This window comes from Trachypithecus francoisi, unplaced genomic scaffold (assembly GCF_009764315.1).
Source record: "Trachypithecus francoisi isolate TF-2019V2 unplaced genomic scaffold, Tfra_2.0 Lachesis_group12, whole genome shotgun sequence".
NCBI classification, from domain to species: Eukaryota; Metazoa; Chordata; class Mammalia; order Primates; family Cercopithecidae; genus Trachypithecus; species Trachypithecus francoisi.
This window is the reverse complement of record NW_022681457.1, coordinates 35,925,172-35,947,164: the sequence shown is the minus strand read 5'-3', so window position 1 is coordinate 35,947,164 and position 21,993 is coordinate 35,925,172. Positions and strand designations below refer to the sequence as shown.

Sequence of the window (21,993 nt, the reverse complement as noted above, 5' to 3'; positions counted from 1 at the left end):
AATGCATACTGGCTTAATACCTAGGTGATGGGTTGATAGGTGCAGCAAACAACCATGGCACACGTTTACCTATGCAACAAACCTGCACATGTACCCTGGAACTTAAAATGTAAATTAAATTTAAAAGAAAAATCCCCACTAAAGCATTTCTGGAAACTATTCATATTTGAATGAGTTGTCTTAGGAAAATAATTTTCTATATACATACCCAAAAGAAAACAATATTTATAAAAGGTTGACGATATATGTGATCTACAATTTTATGAGTAACATTTGTGAAAACCACTATACTACTTACAACCTAAAAAAAAACATGAAAATCATGAAATATTTGTTTTCAAAGCAGAATAACTTCAAAGATTTTTTTTAAAAAGAAGGAAAGTGTTTGCAAGACAGAAAAAAGTCTCTAAAGTATTAAAGGTGAAAGACTAAAAAGAAAATGTAAATTAGTAAAGTATAACATTACCAGAGTGAATCAATAGGATGGTAAAAGAATTCCATTTATCTCCATATAGCTTTTCCAAACGTTGAAGGGCACAAAGTGTTGATCCTCCATTTCCTTAAAAACAAAGTTAAAAATGCACAATTTATTTAATAGAAACCTACTAAAACTTTGTCATGATGGTAAATTTAGGTGTTATATAATCTTGAGGATTTGCCTTTCAGGAATAATTAAATAGATGGACACCAAAGGTATTGGCAATAGAACAAAATTAAAAACGTCTCATAGCAAACAACCAATCAATAAATTAGCAATGAAACCCAGACAACAACCCTCAGTAATAAATGATGAGGTAATATTCTCCCCAAAATAGTAATTATAAGAAAGAAATAAATTACACAATCTGTAACATTAGAAGACTGATAAACATAAGCATTCATACAGAGTTACAAATCACAAAGCCCATTTAAATAATTCTCCCAAATGACACAATCAACAACACAAGTTAAGAGTTCCTTTAGAAAAAAAGATTTTTAGAACTTGAATTCCAAAAAAAAATCTTAAATATAACTACCACACTAGTTATCTTGGGCCAGTTATTTAACTCTCAGTACCTCAGATTCTCATCTACGGAAATAATATCACGCCTGTAATCCCAGCACTTTGGGAGGCTGAGGCGGGCGGATGTTGAGGTTAGGGGATTGAGACCATCCTGGTTAACACGGTGAAACCCCGTCGTCTCTACTAAAACAAACAAACAAACAAACAAAAAAAACTAGCAGGGCGTGGTGGCAGGCGCCTGTAGTCCCAGCTACTTGGGAGGCTGAAGCAGGAGAATGGTGTGAACCTAGGAGGCAGAGCTTGCAGTGAGGCAAGATCGCGCCACTGCACTCCAGTTTGGGCAACAGAGCAAGACTCCATTTCAAAAAAAAAAAAAAAAAAAAAGAAAAGAAATAATAAGAGTACTGACCTCATAGTTGTAAGGATTAAAAGAACATTGGCTAATTAGAATAATGCTAATGTCATTTACAGATATCCTATCTCTGGTATCAAGGGGCTTCAACTTTAAGTATCACATAGAAAATAGCCTTCAGAAAAACAGCATTTATTTCTATCTGCAATGGAAGGTCAAAGGGCAAAGTTGACCTAAACTAGGGCTTTCAAATATATGTATTATGATATTTAAGCCATGTGACAGTGTTCTTTTGCATTATGTCCTCAAAAGGCCAAGAGTATTTTTTCCCACTTCTTTGCTTTCTTCATGTAAACTGCTGGAGGAACTTTGGAGTGGAGAGGACCTTAAAAGCTCTACTGATAAGGTCCAAAGAAGTATTCCTATCTGAGTAGTGTAAATTTCATAAAAACTAATAAAATTATCTTTTAAGTAACATTCTGGAAGTTTTTCAAGGTAAGTCATAATGGGTAAGAACAGTTGCTATTCCTTTTATCTTTCTAAAAAAAGTGAATTTATGTTCAAATTTTAAAGTTTATAAAGCTGTGGGTAGAGAGATGCAGTTTATACACTGTAAGTCACAGAAAAGCTTTTCTTCAATGATTATTCCGCTTAGGACCTATATTATAAATCTGACCATAAAGCGCATACCAATTTTGGCTTCAGCAGGATCTACAAAAACGTGATACTGAACTCCAAGGGGTAACTCCTTTCTTTTCAGCTTTTCTGACAGCTGTTGGTTGTAAGCAAGTTCCTGTTTTTCATCAGCCGCTGTTATTGCAACTATGTCCCAGAATTCTCCAGGTGCTACCAGTTTGCCTATTTGGAAAAGGCAAGCAAATGACAATAAAAACTATCAGAATTTTCTAGTTGCCATAGGTTTGCCTACTTAGAAAGAAGAAAAAGAAGGTAACATCTATTACTATCTTCCAAAATGTATCTTTGGCTTTTGAGAGTTAGGGAATAATCAGTGGGGCATTAGTATGATTCAAAATAGTTACAATGAGGACTGTTCACAAGTTCCTTTTTTTTCTCTCTTTTAGATCACTCCCTCCTTTTATGGTCTACAATCCAATTTAATTATAAATGCTGAACGATATAATGTTTCTTGATTAAGAGAGCGACTTTTAACTTGCCAAAGACTATTGCCTCAATTCTTCATAGCACGGTGGCTCAAGCCTGTAATCCCAGCACTTTGGGAGGCCGAGACGGGCGGATCACGAGGTCAGGAGATCGAGACCATCCTGGCTAACACGGTGAAACCCCGTCTCTACTAAAAAAAACTACAAAAAACTAGCCGGGCGAGGTGGCGGCGCCTGTAGTCCCAGCTACTCGGGAGGCTGAGGCAGGAGAATGGCGTAAACCCGGGAGGCGGAGCTTGCAGTGAGCTGAGATCCGGCCACAGCACTCCAGCCTGGGTGACAGAGCGAGACTCCGTCTCAAAAAAAAAAAAAAAAAAGAAGAGGAGACAAACAAATCTCCAGCGTTGCAAATCAATTCTTACGTATCAGGCACACTTAGTGTTAGGTGACTAAGACAGACACAACCCAGGCCGGGCGCGGTGGCTCACGCCTGTAATCGCAGCACTTTGGGAGGCTGAGACTGACAGATCACGAGGTCAGGCAATGGAGACCATCCTGGCTAACACGGTGAAACCCCGTCTCTACTAAAAATACAAAAAATTAGCCGGGCGTGGTGGTGGGCGCCTGTAGTCCCAGCTACTTGGGAGGCTGAGGCAGGAGAATGGCGTGAACTCGGGAGGTGGAGCTTGCAGTGAACCGAGATAGAGCCACTGCACTCCAGCCTGGGGGACAGAGCGAGACTCGGTCTCAAAAAAAAAAAAAAAAAAGACACAACCCAAAGATCCATTCCATCAATGCTGCTGTTTATAAATGTGGGTACTTTATTTTCTATTACTTTAAGATAAACCGGCCGGGCGCGGTGGCTCAAGCCTGTAATCCCAGCACTTTGGGAGGCCGAGACGGGCGGATCACGAGGTCAGGAGATCGAGACCATCCTGGCTAATACGGTGAAACCCCGTCTCTACTAAAAATACAAAAACTAGCCGGGCGAGGTGGCGGGCGCCTGTAGTCCCAGCTACTTGGGAGGCTGAGGCAGGAGAATGGCGGAAACCCAGGAGGCGGAGCTTGCAGTGAGCTGAGATCTGGCCACTGCACTCCAGTCCGGGCGACAGAGCGAGACTCCGCCTCAAAAAAAAAAAAAAAAAAAAAAAAAAAAAAAAAAAAAAAAGATAAACCATGCAAACTTACATAGGCTGTTAGAACATAAAATTCTGGATAACAGAAAGTCTCAACTCTCTGATGACATCTTTAAAAGACAGTCTGCACTTTTAGTAGACAGTTGGAATCTCTTTATTAACAAAATGATTTATCGTTTTAATTAGTTAACAAACAGAACCTGTCAGCTAGAATCTAATAGTACTGAACATTTTACTGTTATCCAAGTATTAGTCCCAGTATTTTTAAAGCAGTCACTGCATCAGTAACCACTTTTATTAGCCAGTTGTACGGGGATTAAGTGGCATAGCCAATTTTTTGATAACAAATTTCTTCCTTTTTTTAATCCATAATTCCTCCATGCTCTGTTACTCCCTCAACAAACGTTTACATTACAGAAGTAGATGAATGTAATGTAAACAGTGACATTAGGGGGCTGGGATCTACTCACAAAGGTCAAAATACTGTGCTTCATATCTTTTAGATTTATTTAAAGTAACTTTTATTAATGAGCTAATCAATGCATAACTTCACCAGATTTTCTTTCTTCTTCTTCCTCCGCCCTCATTTTAATATCTATACTACTAAGAATAAGCAACAAGCATGTCAAGCAGGGACAACGAAAAGAATAAAAAAACTCAAAAGGATTATTAGCTAGCTACTCCTGGGGGGCGTCACAGGCCTGCAGATGAGAAGCAGACGGGAAGTGACAGTCCAACAAACCTCCTGGCACGCAAAAGCACCCTCCCTCTGCATTGCCCAGGAGAACTCGGATGCCTTCTCTAGTACCTCTCAGTTCGGAAAACCTCCGCAATTTTCGCTGGGTGGCTTCTCGCAGCGATACTTCCGGAGGGTCCCTAGCAGCTGCCATAGCCCCACCTTCCCTGAGACCGCGCCGCACAGCACGCATGCGCCCTGGGGTGCGCCGCAGTCCGGTTATTTCTGGCCCGCCCCTCCGTGCGTCGCTCACGTAATCACGCCCCGGAGCGCCTTAGTTCGCTCCCTCCGGGAAAACCGTGATGTGGTGAAACTGGATCTCTTCTGGTTTCTCTAGCAACGGTCTCAGGAGCAGATGGCCATCCAGCGATTTGTCTGACTGTGTTGGGTCTGGGCCACTTGTCTCCAACTCTTAAGGGCTTGCGGCCCAGCTGACCCGGTGAGTGGTTCAGGTTGGGTTACAAAATTGTTAGAACCGACCCGCTAAGGATAGGGCGAAACTACAGTCTAGTTTCCCAACTTTCACATCAAAGGCGATTCCTCCTAACTGGTGATGTGTTTCAGCCTGGAGCAGTTCCTCAGGAGATCCTGATAGAAGATCTCCCCCATCTGTCCTTTCCCCCCACCACCCCAAGTCATCTGGAGCCATCTGCCCCCAACCCTGGGTCATGATAACGTACACAGTCTGAATATTTAAAATCTGTTCTTTTTAGGAACCTTAAGTTTGTGGTTCCTAGAGAGTGAGCCACCTTTGGAAATTGTATAAAATTCAATCCGCAACCAGGCTTCAAATATTTTTGATATTTTGGTTTATTTTCTGTCATTCTTTTGTATATGTAGATTAATCTAGAATGTTCAATAGCATTCTTAGAAATAAGTCAGTCTTTTTAGGTGTATTTTGGGTAGCCATGTAGAGGTGTTCCTGTTGTAGAACACCACGTTTATTAGTTTTACAGATCACTTCATCTTTACACAGAAGAAAACTGAATCAGAGAATAGTGACTTAAGCTATCACAATTAGTAATAAAAGATTTAAGAAATATATGTCAATCCCAAACCCAGAAATTGTGCTATTTCATCATACCGTTTGATTTTTTGAGGAGATTTGTCTGATCAAGGTCTTCATTAGGTACATAGGCATTCAGGGCACCATAAATTTACTTAGTTTTTCTTCTCAGACTTGTTATACAATCGTGTTCTAATAGTGGAAGCGTTTGGATAAAATGGCAGATTAGATTACTCTTTCATAGTTTTATCATTTAAAAATTTTCATTAATTAAAAAACGGTATCTTACTGAAGAACATTTAGCAAATACAGAGACTTGAGTGAGAGTAACCAAAAGAGAAGGTAGCAAGAGAAGGTCAGAGAGGGAACAAAGGGCCATAGAAAGAATTTTGGGTTTTACTCTTAAGGGAAACAAAGCCATTGCAGGGTTTTGAAATGATGTGCCTTGTGTTTAAAGAGATCACTCAGAGATACGAGAATAGATTATAATGAGGGATGAGGCAATGATAGAAGCAGGGAGACTTGCTTGGAGGCTACTCCAATATTGCAGGTGAGAGTTGGTGAAGTCTTGACCAGGATGGTAGCAATGGGGATGGTGAGAAGTTGGTCAGATTCTGGATGTATTTTTAAGACAAAAACAATAAAATATGCTGATGGAATTAATGGGTGTGGACTGTAAGAGAAAAAGAGGAATCAAAATGACTGCCTTGGGATGGCCATCAATTAAGATGGGTAAGTTTCTGACTGAGGAAGATTGTTGGGGTAATAGAGTCCAGAATTTGATTTTGGACGTGTGGAATAAACAGACATATGTGTGTGCAGTGAATACGTAAGGGAAGTTTGTGTGTGTATGTGTCTGTATGCATTATACATATGAGTCTAGAATTCAGGAAAGAGGTCTGGGCTAGAGATACAATTTTAAGAATTGTCAGCAAGAAGATAGAATTAATTTTAACTGTGGAACTAGGTGAGGTCCCAAGGGAATGAAGGTCAGCAGAGCCTATATATCTAGGGTCTGTATATTCTAATAAGGTGAAATAAACAAGAAGTAACCAAATAAAAACATCCAGTGGTAACAGTTGTGAGGAGACAAACGGAGTGATGTGTTAGATTCTATCATACAGAATATTAAATAGAGTATTTCTTGGATCTGGGATGGTGTCATACAGAATATTAAATAGAGTATTTCTTGGATCTGGGAAAGATGGCCATAGAAATGGGAAATTATATTTTCTCAATATGGCTATATCATGCAATCAAAATTTGCTGGAAATAAATATACCATATTATCAGCTATGGATTCTGTTCTCTTTCTTTTCTCAAATTTTCGTTAATATTAATTTTTAAGTAAAAAACTAAAAAACACTGTATATATGAGTAGGAGTAAATTTCCATGGCAGTTGATTGTTGGGGGCCAAAAAAATCTAGAGATTTTATTTAAGTTCATATTCAATATAATAAAACAGTGCGATATGATTGTTTAACATCTTAAGCTACTAGAGTATTATTTTACTAGAGTATTTGCCACAGTTTTTCCATTTATCAGAATATTTTCTATTTATCAGAATATTATTTTACCAAAGTAAAATATATCAATCCAGCCAAGCTGTAAGCCCATTAATTCTGCACAAATCGAACACATAGGAAATAATCTATTTAGTTTTGGATTCCACATTTTTAAAAAGACATTGAACATACTAGACTATAATAAATTGAAAAATTATATTCTGTGCAGGCATTTGGGCTTTTTATTTCTTGGAGGAGAGTAGAGAGTATCTGAAGAGCTGCCATAAGGAAGAATGAGATAGATTTTTTTAAACAACTTTATTGAGGTACAGGTTTAGAACATTTTCATCCCCCCATTAAAATGCCTTCGAACCCATTTACAGTTAATGCCAGTTACATTTTTTTTATTTCTATAGACATAACTATGACTGTTGTGTGGAAATTATAGAGAAGCATGTTTTAATTATCCCCCCTTCTTTATAGGAGGAAGTTGAAGCCAAATGAATAGGGTCCTGGATTATGTACTGTGGAGCTCATAGTGCATGCTGTGGTCAGGCCAACCTAGGACTGTACTTGTTTCCAGTCCTTGTTCTTCATGGCTCTGTTTAACCACTGTTTCCTCCTGCTACCCTTCCTGACATGCAACAAAAGCAAAAATTCTCTTTTTGCAGTTTGTTTTATTTGAATTTATTTACTCAGCCTGTTCTCAAGTTATTTTTAAATATTTTTTTTCTCACTATGCCCTGTTGGAGGAACCCTCATATCCCTCAACTTTCCGTAGTTCAAGGAAACATTGTCCCACCCTTGAACTTTTATTATACTTCCTCCCTTAGTATTTTGTGGAATTTTTTTTTTTTTTTTTTCCAAATGGAGTTCCCCAGTAGTGTAATCATAATCTACTTTGTCCAAATACCAGCATGAGGTTTTGGGGAGGGGAAAGGGACAGGGAGAGGGCAAGTACTTGAAGAATATAAATTAGTAGAGTCAAGAATTAAATTTTAATTAATGTAATATAATATTTATGACACTTAAGAGTAAGGTATTAATGGCTTAATTTTAGGAGATCCAAAATCTGTTCTTGAAAACTAACCAAGTAGTGTTTTGGGCTAGAAGAAATATTTGTTGTACTAATTTCCTTATTAAGAGGTTGTGATTTTTGTGCAGATTATTTTCTGTGAATGTTTTTATTAATTTTGACTGTTTAATATCCATCTTCTGGCTCACCACCTTTTAGTTTTTTAGGTTTATGCTTTTTATGATAATTTTAAAATTAGTACTTTAGTTGATACAAACTAAGCAAAGGTTTACTGATAATGGTACTGATTTATTTTTAACTGCAGAATTTCTTTGAAACTGTAGTTGGAGCCTTGATACTTTCTGTAATGTGTTGCTATACTTAATTTGCCTTTGAACATTATATTATTATTTGAACTTGATAATTTACAGATGTGTATATACATTTCACAAAATAGTTGTAAAATTATCAAAGTCTAAAATGAACAAAAGTGACTAGATTCCTCCTCTATGTGCATATTTTAAATTTGCAACAAGTGGTAAGGGGCTTTTAACTTGGTAGAGGAGGATATATCAATTGCAGTGGTTTTTAGCTTCCCTTGGTAGACAGTAGAATCATATGGGCCCATAGCTGCAATGATATGATTCAGGGGAAATGCTTTGGGGCCTGCTCATTTGAGTTATTCTAGTTTTCAGATGTGCAATATAAATAAATAATGAGAAACAAAACTGAAATGCTCCATGTGGTAGTTAAAATATGAAAAATCTCCACTTTTCCAAAATGATTGGAAAGTTTGACAGAATATGTAACTGAATAATATGAATAACTGACACATACATTATATTCTGAATATAGAATACTAATTTTCTAATAAAAAATTATTTCTGTAATTTATTAATCATGTTAATCTTTCCGTTTAATAGCAATAACCAGGTATTACTATGTTCTATTTTGTAATTTGTAAAATATTAAGTTTGTTTATATACTGGCAAGTACATATTGTTGGCAGAGGTGAATATTAATAGAGAAAAAGAATATAAATTAGTATGGTGTATGGGGAAGACTGCTTATAAGACTAAATTAGTGTTCATATCACATCAACTAAAAAGAAACCAGTTGAGAAGAGTTTAAAATATTGAATACATATAAAACAAAAATCAGTTAAGAGGAACTGAAAAATATGTTTTCAGACACCTTGGATAAGATTTGGTATTGGAGAGGAATACAAGAATTGGGAGAGAGGACGACAGGTAAGAATTGAAAAAAAAAAACTACTTGTTGGGTACTATGCTTAACTTCTTGGGTGACAAATTCATTCGTACTCCAAACTGCAGCATTATGCAATATACTTTTGTAACAAACCTGCACATGTACTCCCTGATTCTAAAATAAAAGTTGGGAAAAAATTAACTCTGAATGTCCTAACAAATAAAGAAAGGATATATTTTGAAGTAAGATTTATTATTGCATGGTAAAAGTAACCACAGAGAGTATATGGAAAGACCTCCCCACTCTTCACTAAAGATCTGAACTACAGGTTGATGGTTAGATGCTTTATATTATAGAAGAACCTACATATAATCTGAGTAAAGTATTTATTTTTTAGAGAGACTATAGATCTTTATGGAGTCTTCTGGAATGAGATAATGATAAAATATGCCCCCCCTCAAAAATATTGGCAATTATAATTAAGAATTACAATTTTCTTGAAAACTAACTTAATATATTTATTACTTTTCTCCTATTTACTTTGGATTAAATTTGCTCTTCTTTTTCAAGTTCTAGAAATGGCATCTTACATGATTCATTTTAGATCTTTGCTCTTTTCTAGTATATGTATTCCATGCTATGAATTTCCTTTTAAGCACTGCTTTTACTATATCCTACAAATTTTGCTAAATTTTATTTTATTTTTATTAGTTCAAAATATCTTTAAATTTTTATTGACCTATGTGTTACTTAGAAGTGTGTTGTTTATAAATCTCCTAAGTATTTTGGAATTTTCCAGCTATTTTCCTGTTACTGATATCTAGTTTAATTCTATTGTAGTTTGAGAGAAGACGTTGCATGGCTTCTGTTCTTTTGAATTTGATAAGACATGTGTTATGGCCCAGAATGTGGTCTGCCTTGGTGAATGAATCCTCCATGTGAGCTTGAAAAGAATGTATATTTTACTGTTGTTGGATGAATTAAAATAAAACTAGTTACTATTATTATTTTGGACAAATTATTCAACTAAGAATAAGAAAAATAAGAGAATTTTATTTTATCCTCACTTGTTCCTTTCCCAACACTTTCTTACCATAGATATGAGTATCTGACCTATATCATTTTTCTTCTCTCAGACTGTCTTTTAACATTTCTTACAAGGCAGGTCTAACAACAACAAATTACTTCAAGATTTGTCTAACAGAATTTATTTCTTTTTCACTTCTAGAGAATAACTTCGCATAATACAGTGTCCCTTGATATACTTTTTGAAGCATGTATTTTATCTTGAATTGTTAATGGAACTAGGCATTCAATAATTTTGTAGAACTTACTGTATTTGTCTGTCTTCATGCTGCTGATAAAGACACACCCAACACTGGGTAATTTATGAAGAAAAAGAGGTTTAGTGGACTCACAGTTCCGTGTGGCTGGGGAGGCTCAGAATCATGGCAGGAGGTGGAAGGCACATCTTACATGGCGGCAGACAAGAGAGAGTGAGAACCAAGTGAAAGGGTTTTTCTCTTGACACTTTAAATATTTCACTCCACTGTCTTCTGCCTGCATGGTTTCTGATAAGTCAAATGTAGTTATTATCTGTGATCCTTTATAAGTAAGATTTTTAAGAAATTATTTGGCTTTTTCCAAGTTTTTTTTTAACTTTTGATTTTTTGAAGTTTGTGTATTAAATGCCTAGGTGTGGTTTTTTTTTTCTTATATTTATCCTACATGATGTTCTCTGAGTTTCTTGAATCTGTGGCTTAGTGTCCGATGTTGCAGTAAATTCCCATTCATTATTGTTTTAAATACTGCTACCCTATTTCAGACACACATGGATAGATGACATAGAGAGGACAGTTCAAAATAGAGAGGTCCTGAGACAGTATGGAAAGAAAGGCTGGTTCATCTCAGTATCCCAGCTGAACCTAACCTTCCAGCAGTTCACTGGAGGAGTGAACTGACTCATGCTTCAGCCACTGTCAGTTGGAGAATTGCTTACTTCAACTTAGTGAACACACAAAATCTTCAGAATAACAAAATGGTGGTTATTTTAAGCCAATAAATTTTGGAGTGATTTGTTACACTACATAAATAGCTGAAAAATAAACCTTTTTTTGTTGTTGTTTTGCAAGATATTGAGTATTGGCTGTGGAGAATTAAAAATAAAGGAATGTCCAATAGATTTCTACTGAAATGGGAGAGACTTTGTCATTTGTACTTAGAAGTCTTTTAAAGGTTCCTTCCCCATAGTTTGCTATTTCTCTGAGTAAAGGAAAAGATAGACATGTCTATGAAATAGACATTTATTGAAATCTGACTCAGTTCTATGTCAGGTCCTATGCAAAAATTTGAAAAAACTACCTAACCGTAAAACAAGTTTTCTGTTCACAGATTACATATAATTTAGTGGAAAACAGGGCCATTAAGTAATAACACATATAAATATATAATCACTAAGTTGGGGATGTGGGGATGGAATCAGAGTCTAAATAATGAGTAGGCAATAATTTGTCAAAGAAGGTTACACTGAGAGAGAAGTGTGTCATCCTAAGATAGTAGGCTAGCATATTTTATTAACTAAGAAGCAAGGGTTCTTAATAGTTTGGATTTTTAAAAATTTTTGCTTAAAGTTCAGGGATAGATGTACACGTTTGTTACATAGGTAAACTTGTTTCAGTGTAGTGTGTTGTACAAGTGATTTAGTCACCTAGGTGTTAAGCCTAGTACTCATTAGTTATTTTTCTTAATCCTCTCCCTCCTCCCAGTCTTCACCCTCCAGTAGGCCCCAGTGTGTTGTTCCCCTTTATGTGTCCATATGTTTTCATCATTTAGCTTCCATATATAAGGGAGAAAATGCAGTATTTGGTTTTTCTATCCCTGCATTCTTTTTGCTAAGGATAATGTCCTCCAGCTTTCTCCGTGTTCCTGTAAAGGACATGATCTCATTCTTTTTTATGGCTGTATAGTATTCCATGGTGTAAATGTACCACATTTTCTGTATCCAATCTACCATATATGGGCATTTAGGTTGATTCCATGTCTTTGCTATTGTGAATAGTGGTACAGTGAACATATGTATGCATGTATCTTTATAATAGAGCAATTATTATTGCTTTAGGTATGTACCCAGTAATTGGATTGCTGGGTCAAATGTTATTTCTGTTTTTAGGTCTTTGGGAAATTGCCACACTGTCTTCCACAATGGTTGAACTAATGTATACTCCCAGCAACAATATATAAGCATTCCTTTTTCCCCACAGCCTCACCTGCATCTGTTATTTTTTGACTATTTTTTTGTTGTTTTTTAATTTTTATTTCAGTAGTTGTTGGGGTACAGGTGGTATTTTGTTACATGGATAGGTTCTTTAGTGGTGATTTCTGAGATTTGAGGGTACCTGTCACCCAAGCAGTGTACACTGTATCCAGTATGTAGTCTTCTATCCCTCACGACCCTCCCAACCTTCACCCTTGAGTCCTCAAAGTACATTATATCATTCTTAGGCCTTTGCGTCCTCACAGCTTAGCTCACACTTATATGTGAGAACTTACGATATTTGATTTTCCATTCCTGAGTTACTTCACTTTGAATAATAGCCTTCTAGGCTCCATCCAAGTTGCTGCAGAAGACATTGTTTTGTTCTTTTTTGTGGCTGAGTAGTATTCCATGGGGTGTGTGTGTGTGTGTGTGTGTGTATCACATTTTCTTTATCTATTAATTGGTTGATAGACACTTAGGTTTGTTCCATATCTTTGCAATTGTGAGTTGTGCTGCTATAAACGTGTGTGCATATGTCTTTTTTAATATAATGAATTTTCCTTTGGATAGATACCCAGTAGTGGGATTGCTGGATCAAATGGTAGTTCCACCTTTAGTTCCCTAAGGAATTTCCATACTATTTTCCATAGTGGTTATACTTGTTTACATTCCCACTAGCGGTATTCCCTTTTCACCACATGCACGACAGCATCTATTGTTTTTTGACTTTTTAATTATGGCCATTCTTGCAGGAGTAAGGCTTTAGTTTACATTTTCCTGATGATTACTGATTTTTTTTTTTTTTTTTTTTTGCTTATAATAGTCAATGATTAAAGCTAAAAAGTAGGCAGCTGAACAAAATGGGGGGAAAGACATTACATTAAATAATACCAAAAAGATCTCAAATTTGAATTTAATATGTCCTTAATTAACTAGTACTTAATTCTTACAATTTTTTTTCTAATCTTTTTGATTGAAACTGAAAAGTAGACTGTTGTACAAAATGGAAAAAAAGGCATTGAATTAAGTAATATCGTGAGCATTATCCCAAATTTGGTTTCTGTGAACCAATATTTCATTTCTTCCTCAAACTCTATGTCTTATTGACAGGAAGCTTTCAAATGAGGCAAGAGTGCCAATCAAACCAGTTCCCTTATTATATATTACTCATTTTATGTAGAAAAATGTTTGGGCATATTTAAGAATTTTGGTGGGAAAGAACAATGTTATTTTATCATGTTCATTACAACAGCATTTGTTAATGCCACAAAGCTACTAGCAAGGTTATTCATCTAATAGCTAACATTTGAATGTCTCACATAAGTGTAGAACCTCTCATTTTGGAAAATTATCCAGTGTATCTGAGATCAGTAAGGAAAATAGAAAAAAACTCTACTTTGGAATAATACCATTAGTAGTTCATTGGCATGTTCAAATGACATATAGACAGCATTCATGCAGAAGGTTTAAAATAAAAAATTATTCCTGGTGGGTGAATCAAATATAGATATTACTAACTATATTTGATTAATAGCACTGTTGAAAATCCCTGAAAATAAATGCCAGGAAGAAGATAATATCTTCATAAAGAAATAGACTGTTAGAGATGGAATAATCAATGTGAGAAATAAATTCTTTGAAGTAAAAATACTTTATTTATATAGCTATATATTAAATAAAATTATATATAATTTTGTATACATATATATATATAATTTGTGTACTAATGTCATGATTAACAGTATAAAATCACCTGTAGCTTTATGTGAAGAAATGAGATCTCTGAAGTTCCATGTGGATGGGTGTTGGTTTTTCAAGGACTTTTTATGCATTTGTGAGCTAAAAAAGAAATGAAAATTAAGAAAGTGAAAAGGCAAGCCACAGAATGGGAAAAAAAAGCCTTTGGAAAACACATATCTGACAAAGGATTAGTATCTGAAGTAATACAAAGAACTCAAACTCAACAATAAGACAATACTACAATAAAAATATAATGGACAAAAGATCTGAACAGATACCTCACCAAGGAAGATATACATATGGCTAATAAGCATATGAAAGATGCTCAACATCATGTATCATTAGGGAATTGCAAATTAAAACGACCAAAATCAAAACATTGACAACATTATATACTGGTGAGGTTGTGGAGCAATAGAATCTCTCATTCATTGCTGGTGGGAGTCCAAATGGTACAACCACATTGGAAGACAGTAGCAGTTTTTTACAAAATGAAATACATTATTATATGATTCAGCAAACGAACTCCTTGGTATTTATCCAAGTAAGTTGAAAACATATCCAGACAAAAACCTGCACATAAATTTTTATAGCACTTTTATTCATAATTATGTAAATTTGGAAGCAGCCAAGACATCTTAATAGGTGAATGGATAAATAAACCAAACCATGGTGCATCCATGTGATGGAATGTTATTGAGTACTTTACAAAATGAGTTATTTTTCTAAAGACTTGCAGGAAGCTTAAATTTAAGCTTTCTTTAAATGAGGAAAGACTTAAGTCTTTTCTATTTTGGAAGTCCAAGTGATGCGATGTGGATATTATCCTGCATCCCAGCACCAATAGAGCTTGATGAGTTTAATTTGTAAAGGTTTATTTATATCTGTCTATTCCATATCTGACTGTATATTTGGAAGACTGGTTTACTTGTAGTTGAGGCTAATCTTTCTTAAGGTGTTCGTCGATCACCTGTTGACATTATTCCTAGGCCCTTAGCCCAGAAATTCTGATACAGTAGATATGAGATGGGGCCCATGAATCTGCCTTCTCGTTAATTCATTGATACTTAGAGTTTGAGGATTCTAGTTTTAGGCCTTGGTTATGATATATAAAGTAACCAGTGTCTTGAGAGAGTACAAGAGTGTATCTGGATTTTCACATTTATTCACATTTGAATTACACTGATTTAGTTTATCTAAACATGGTAGAAATCGATTCTTCCATTGGGGAACATTGTTGATCTTAAAACACACTTCCAAATAGACGACTTGAGCTCATACATTCTCTTCTCAGCTATCTCTGACTACCTTTTATGAAAGCTGAAATTACTCTTAATAAGTGAAAATTCACATATATGAGAAATACTGTATAAAATTATATTAAAAAGCATTGATCTAAACATTTTAGATAAATTTAAGTAGTCAAAATTTAAAGCTATTAGAATTCTGGAGCCTAATTGCCTAATTGAGTTGAATGTAAATATTGTGACAATGAATTTTCTCTTTAAGATACAAATATTATTGATAACATTTGAAGGCCTATATAGCACCTTAATTTTATCTGGCTACATTGTTCACTCTCTTTCACAACGATTATCACTTTCCTGACTTGTTTATTATTCAGTGTACTTCTTTAACAGTATATTTTAACAACAATTATTATACGAGTTATACAAGATATGGTTTGATTGGTTTGTTGTTGTCTTGTCTAGAAGGGATGATTTTATCTCAGTTTCTTCACTGAATTCTGTAAATATTCTATGAAAAAGGAAGTTTGTCTTCCTCTTGCTAATTAGTTCGTTCATCGGTGAGTGCAGTGATAACATTCAGATTAGCTGTTATTGAAATGTTAGACATTTAACATTTAACATAGATAGTTCTATAAGAATTAGTTTTTAAAAATTTTAAGTTTAATAACACTTTTTACTTGCACCGTCTCTTGGCAAAATTTTGTTTGTTTTCAGGTAAATTTTTGAAAGTAGAAAAAAAATCAAAGCAATTTCTTATCTTTCCTAGATGTTTCATGGAACAATCACAGAAGAGCTAACCAGTCATGAAGAATGGAGTCACTATAATGAAAACATAAGAGAAGATCAAAAAGATTTTGTTTTTGTGAAGTTCAATGGCCTTCATTTAAAGTCTATGGAAAATTTGCAGTCTTGCATCTCTCTTAGAGTATGCGTCGTCTCAAACAATTTTATTACAGATATTTATCCACTTCAGAGTTGTATAAAATTAATCAAACTTGATCTCCATGGAAATCAGGTAAGCAACAGGCATTTCAGATATTTGCATATTTAATGAAATTTCAGTTTTATTTAATACGTACTTATGTTACCTATCCACAGTATTTCTTAAAGATGATCTTTTATCTAAAATATAAACAAAAATTTAACAATAAATTAAAAGCATGTAAGATGTATATAAATACAGACATTTTGATGTAAATGAAAATACATAAATAGTGTGTAATTTGGTATGTTTCACTTCTTAAATCTATAGCCTGGATTAAGAATGCCTCATGCTTCCTTAATTTTCCTTAGGTAAGGAAAGTATTTTAGAAAAGTTTAAAGAGTCAACCTATTACAAAGGAATTTTCATTGAACAAAAAAGTATCATTATGCATTTTACTATACTACTAATAATAAATTATCTCAGATGCCCAGTGTATTATGGTTTTCAACTAGCCATCATTGTATAATTATAAATACTCTGTTTGCTTATTAATTAGAAAATTGCTATTTGGGGATTATTGAATTTTAGATGTGTAATGTTGTACCATTTTCTGTGCTTTTTGAAAAAAGTAATTTTGTAATTTAAAGTATTTTTAATAATATTTCAGATAAAGAGTCTACCAGATACCAAATTTTGGAGTGGATTGAAGAATCTAAAACTCCTCTATCTTCATGACAATGGGTTTGCAAAGTTAAAGAATATATGTGTATTATCTGCCTGTCCAAACCTCATTGCCCTCACTATGTTTGATTGCCCAGTAAGCCTTAAAAAAGGATACAGACATGTTCTTGTTAACAGTATATGGCCTCTCAAAGCACTGGATCATCATGTGATTTCTGATGAAGAAATAATTCAGAACTGGCATCTTCCTGAAAGGTTCAAAGCATGTAACCATCGACTTTTCTTTAATTTCTGCCCAGCTTTGAGAAAGGTAATTGGCTTCTTTAGGGTTTCATTTTAATTAAATGTATAAAAGAAAAATTTTAGCTTCTGAGTTCTATATCTAAATTATATGAACTCTTTAATATTTTTGCATCATGTATGTAAAATAATATAAACCAGTGAATATATTTGTAATGTCTATCTGAAACTTTATAAAAGTTTGTATGCCTACTACATAAAAAGCCTGAAATGATCAAATTGTAGAGAAACAAATTTTTGTTTTTTAAATTGAAAGTAAATCTCTAATTTATTCAGGATTTGGTATATGAAAGACTCCATTGGGAAATACTTAATGTTTTTTGAGAGCCTTAAAGGACAACTTAGATTATTATTAGAAGAAGATAAAATATTTAATTCTTACACAATTAATTTGATTAACAAGATCAAACCATCATTATCTGTTGGTTTATAAAATGTTAGAAGAAGTGATTGTGAAAAGTTGATGCCTAGTTAATGGTTACAGACTACTTAAGTGGATTTACAAAAACATAAGGAAATATTCTTTGTGACACATGAATGAATGTTAGAACAAATCATTTAAGAGTTCAAAAGAGGGGGTTAAATTGGTACAAGATATAGTAACAATGTAAGTTGCAGGAGGTGTTTATAATATGTTCTAAAGATATGTGAAGTCATATATATGTGTGTAGAAAATTTGAGGAAGAATAGAACATCATTTTGAACAGTGAGTATATCTAAAAGAGTATATAAACATTGAACAGTGATTATGCATGGAAAAGCTGAAAATTACAAAGTTGGAAGAATTTTATTACTGCATATACATTTTTTTTAATTAGGGGTATATTAGTGATTTTGCAATAGTTTTAAAAATTTAGGATTTTGGTAATAATTTTGTAGTAATATTTAAAAATATAAAAAACACGGTAGTATTTAAGTCTGATATCTTAACCTGGGCACTAAATAAAGAATTTCACTTTGGTACTTCACTTGTGTAGTATGGCATAATCAAAGGTGGCAACATGCATGAGCCTTTTAAGGATAATCAAAGTGACTGAGATTCATTTAAGGAAGTAATGGAAAGTTGGGCAGTGGGCATTGAGAAAGAACTTGGACGACCTACTAAAGAGCTTAGACTTGATGAATATAATGAAGATTAATTGAAATTAGAGTAGGAAAATTAGAGTAAGTCCCTCGTAGTAAGTGCTCTATGAATAAATGGTATTGACAAGGTTTTTAGAAGGTGATCAACCCAACATTTTGCTAGCAGATTAATGGAGGATAGAAACCAAATGAGGGCAGGGGGATCAATTACTGTAGGTTCAAAATGATGTGATTAGGATTGATATGGGTGGATACCAGTAATAAAGAAGAAAGAACACAGTGGAGAAGACAGACACATATTCAGTGAATGCCATTGTGGTAGGTGCTTTATACATTTTATTTATTCATTATTTCACCAAGTGTATACTGAGTACCTAAAATATGAAAAGGACTGTCTGGGACTTGGAGATTCAGTGGTAAATAATACTGACAAAATTCTTGTCCTCATTAAGTCTGAGGGAAAGGCACAGAGACTAGACGAATCTGGAAACAAAAATAAAACAACTATAGAATGTCAGCTAGTGTTAATTGCTAAAGGGAAGAAAGTAAGATATTAACACAGACTGAAAGGGGTAGAGATTTGGGCTACATCAGGTAGGGTGGACAGGGAAGGCCTTTTTATTTATTCCTCATTGTTTCCTCAGATGTGGAAAAGCATTCTTTTACAGGAGAAAATGAAGCATAGTGAGGTAGGAACTTACTCAATATTAGACAGAAAATGAGTCATGAGCTGGGATTTCAGCAAGTCTGCAGTCAACATTGCATCACAAATGACAGACAGTGCAGAGATTTGAGTGTACTTTTCACACTGATTGAATGTGGGAATTGGGGAAGAGTAAGTGTGGAAATACTCCTCCACTATTTTGAACCTGGATAACTGGGACACAAAAGAACTTATTTGTCAGAAATGGCAGCACTTAAAGAGTTTTGGTAAAAGGTAAGTTTGGTCATAATTACGTGAAAGCAGGATATTAAAGAAGAAATATTAACTAGACATTGGATATGAAAAACAAAAACTCAGAAATAGTGTTCTGGACTTTGAGTGTAAATTCAGGAGTGTTTGCTTGGGGTCATAGTTAAAGCCTAGTTCTCTCAGGTAAATACAGGGATCAGTAAAGACTGAAAACTAAGGTTACAACCTTGGGGCACAGTCTCATTTTGTGGGTAGAAAGCAGTGTAACCAATGAAGATAAAGGATAATCGATCTCAGCAGGGAAGAGGAAAAAAAGTTAAATTGAAAAAAAAAAAAAAGCACACTGGAAGAATTTTTAATGATAAAGAGGATGTCACATCTTTGGAATTTCAATAGCTTGCAGTTGTTGGATATGAAATTGTAATGGGGTTATATGTAATTGCCAAATATAGAACCTTTACGGAGAAAGTTTTGGACAGAAGAAAGATAAAGCTTTAACTCTAGGAAATAGAATTTATGAAAGATTTATTAAAGTGAAGTGGTATTTACCTCACTTTAACTTACCAAATACGTAACTTACCATATTTAGAAACTGAGGATAAATAAGTTTTGATTAGAAAGAGAAAGAAATTGAAAATGTCATAAATGAAGAAATAATGGGAGAAAATCATTGTGAAGAAGTACGAATGGACGGCAACACAAATGGAGTAAGACTTAAAGAGATATAGGCATGCCAAATACTGACATGATTTTTGTGAGTATTGGAGATTTAAAAAAATCTTTCTGAATAACAATTTTTGAGGCTACCTATAAATTTGTGTTCGTTACTTCCACTAAGCAAAGTTCTTTTGATTGTTCTTTGATCATTGAAATGTTTTATATTTTATTTAATTTACAGCAACAAAAATAACTCTTGAGAAGGAATAAATGTATACCTATGGGGATAATTGTTTAGTAATGCTTGAAATATATGTTTTAGAACATTTCATTGGACTTATTAACGAGTATAAGAATATTATGAAAACAAAAATAATGAGCCTTGTAAGAGTTCACACAATTATTTTATATAATTGGTATTCTTTCTTAAGGAGAGCATGAATGTAGAAATTAAAGAAGCATATGCTGATTTGAAAAGAGACAAATCTAGTAGTGTATTTAAAGCTTGTGGCTTATAACACACACACAAAAAAAATCCAGAAGGATTTTATCCTTAATTGTGACATAAAATGATTTCTAACCTTTATTTTTTGAGTCAGAAAAAAAGGAGGAAGCATGAATTCTTTTTTGCTATATGAAATCAAAGTAACTTTACAAACTTGAAGTGCTTAGTTATCTAAAATCATATCATGGAAGGATATATATCTATATTTTGATTGTTTTATATATGTAACTTTTTAAAGATCAGAGTGATCTGGGCGAGAAACCAGTGCTATCAGCCAGTATTACATTTTGTTTACATCTAATAGAAATCCATCTAAATAAGGATTTTATTTTCATGATGTTACAGAAAATTAGGATATAAGAAGTCCTTCCTTGTAGTTGCTCAAGGAAATAATGAAGGACCAAGTTTATTCTAGCTTCCTGCTCTTCCACCTTTAGCAAGTGGTCAGACCCCCTACCTCTCATAGGCAATGAACTTCTTCACATCCAAGCATGTGCTTAGGTCAGAAAAAAGGATTGGTGAGAACAAAAATCACATGCCAGTGAAGTCTGTTAATTTTATATTAGGAAATAATAGCTCCTGCAAATGTCTTACTTGATTGACTTCTACCACTGGAACTGCCTCACATGACTGCCACTAGATAGAATGGAATCTGGTATGATGAGTATTTTTAAGTGGACACATTTACTTCCTAAACAAAACCAATATTCTATTAATAAAAAAGAAAGAGACATTCTTGTAAGGCAGCTAATATTTCTGTCACTCAGAGAAAAACAAATTGATAATGCAATACAAGGTTGATATTTTAAGGTAGAGATTTCTAGCTTGAGCATTTAGCATCCATTTGTTCTTTTAATGTAAATGTCAAACAAAATATAAAAATGGTATGTATAATTACCAAAACTATTTAAAAGTAAATTTATAATTCACTTAATAGAGGAATATAGATTAAATAATTTTTGTAAAATTTAACGTGTTTTTGCTTTAAAAAAATACGAAAGCTAAAAAAAGAATATACAATTATACAGTCTATATGAAAAAAACATAAAAGTGTCAAAAGTAAGATAATGCCTTATAAAAATTACATGTTTACGTTTATGGATGTGACCTGAATGTAAATGTAAATAAATTGTAAATGCATTATAAATGAATGTAAAAGCCAAAATAAAGTTGTTTATTGGCAAGATTGATTCCAAAAACGAAAGTAACGATGAACAGATCAACATAAAATGCTAAGCAAATATATATTAGGTAGAACAAAGCAAAGAACTTAACATTAGTTTCAAACAATGTAGAATTCAGTATATAAAGGGTTAAATGTCATAGATAGGAACTCTTTCATTGATAGAAAAAGTAACAGCTGAAATAATGATATTTTAGTTCTGACCATTAATGTGCACAATAGTATTATGCAAAAACATATACCATAAATACTTTGATAAATATAAGAATAAATCAATAGAAAATATTGTAGTAGAAGGAAAACGTGTAACATTTTTATGTCAACAAGTTGTGTGTGGAAAAATAAGCACATAGGGCTTCCACTATCAAGAAGATGGAGTAGATATTCCTCTAAGTACAATTAAATATCCTTGACAT

At 33.9% G+C, this 21,993-nt stretch overlaps 2 protein-coding genes across 6 annotated transcripts in view; one reads left to right on the top strand and one right to left on the bottom strand.

The window, feature by feature from the left end:
* FPGT (fucose-1-phosphate guanylyltransferase) overlaps window positions 1–4,570 on the bottom strand; it is a 35,641-nt gene extending 31,071 nt beyond the window's left edge. For 2 of the 4 annotated variants that reach the window (XM_033225316.1, XM_033225314.1), the window contains exons 1-3: window positions 4,421–4,570; window positions 2,046–2,213; window positions 467–559 (exon numbers count right to left, since the gene is read on the bottom strand). In XM_033225316.1, coding sequence (XP_033081207.1) covers window positions 467–559; window positions 2,046–2,213; window positions 4,421–4,541 — 382 coding nt within the window. In that variant the 5' untranslated portion in view covers window positions 4,542–4,570. Of the gene's footprint in view, window positions 1–466; window positions 560–2,045; window positions 2,214–4,354 lie in introns of all 4 variants that reach the window. The other 2 variants (XM_033225313.1, XM_033225315.1) reach the window with 2 other exon arrangements.
* A 14-nt stretch (window positions 4,571–4,584) lies between these two features.
* LRRIQ3 (leucine rich repeats and IQ motif containing 3) overlaps window positions 4,585–21,993 on the top strand; it is a 184,147-nt gene continuing 166,738 nt past the window's right edge. For both annotated transcript variants that reach the window (XM_033225312.1, XM_033225311.1), the window contains exons 1-3: window positions 4,585–4,787; window positions 16,097–16,345; window positions 16,923–17,246. In XM_033225312.1, coding sequence (XP_033081203.1) covers window positions 16,097–16,345; window positions 16,923–17,246 — 573 coding nt within the window. In that variant the 5' untranslated portion in view covers window positions 4,585–4,787. The remainder of the gene's footprint in view (window positions 4,788–16,096; window positions 16,346–16,922; window positions 17,247–21,993) is intronic.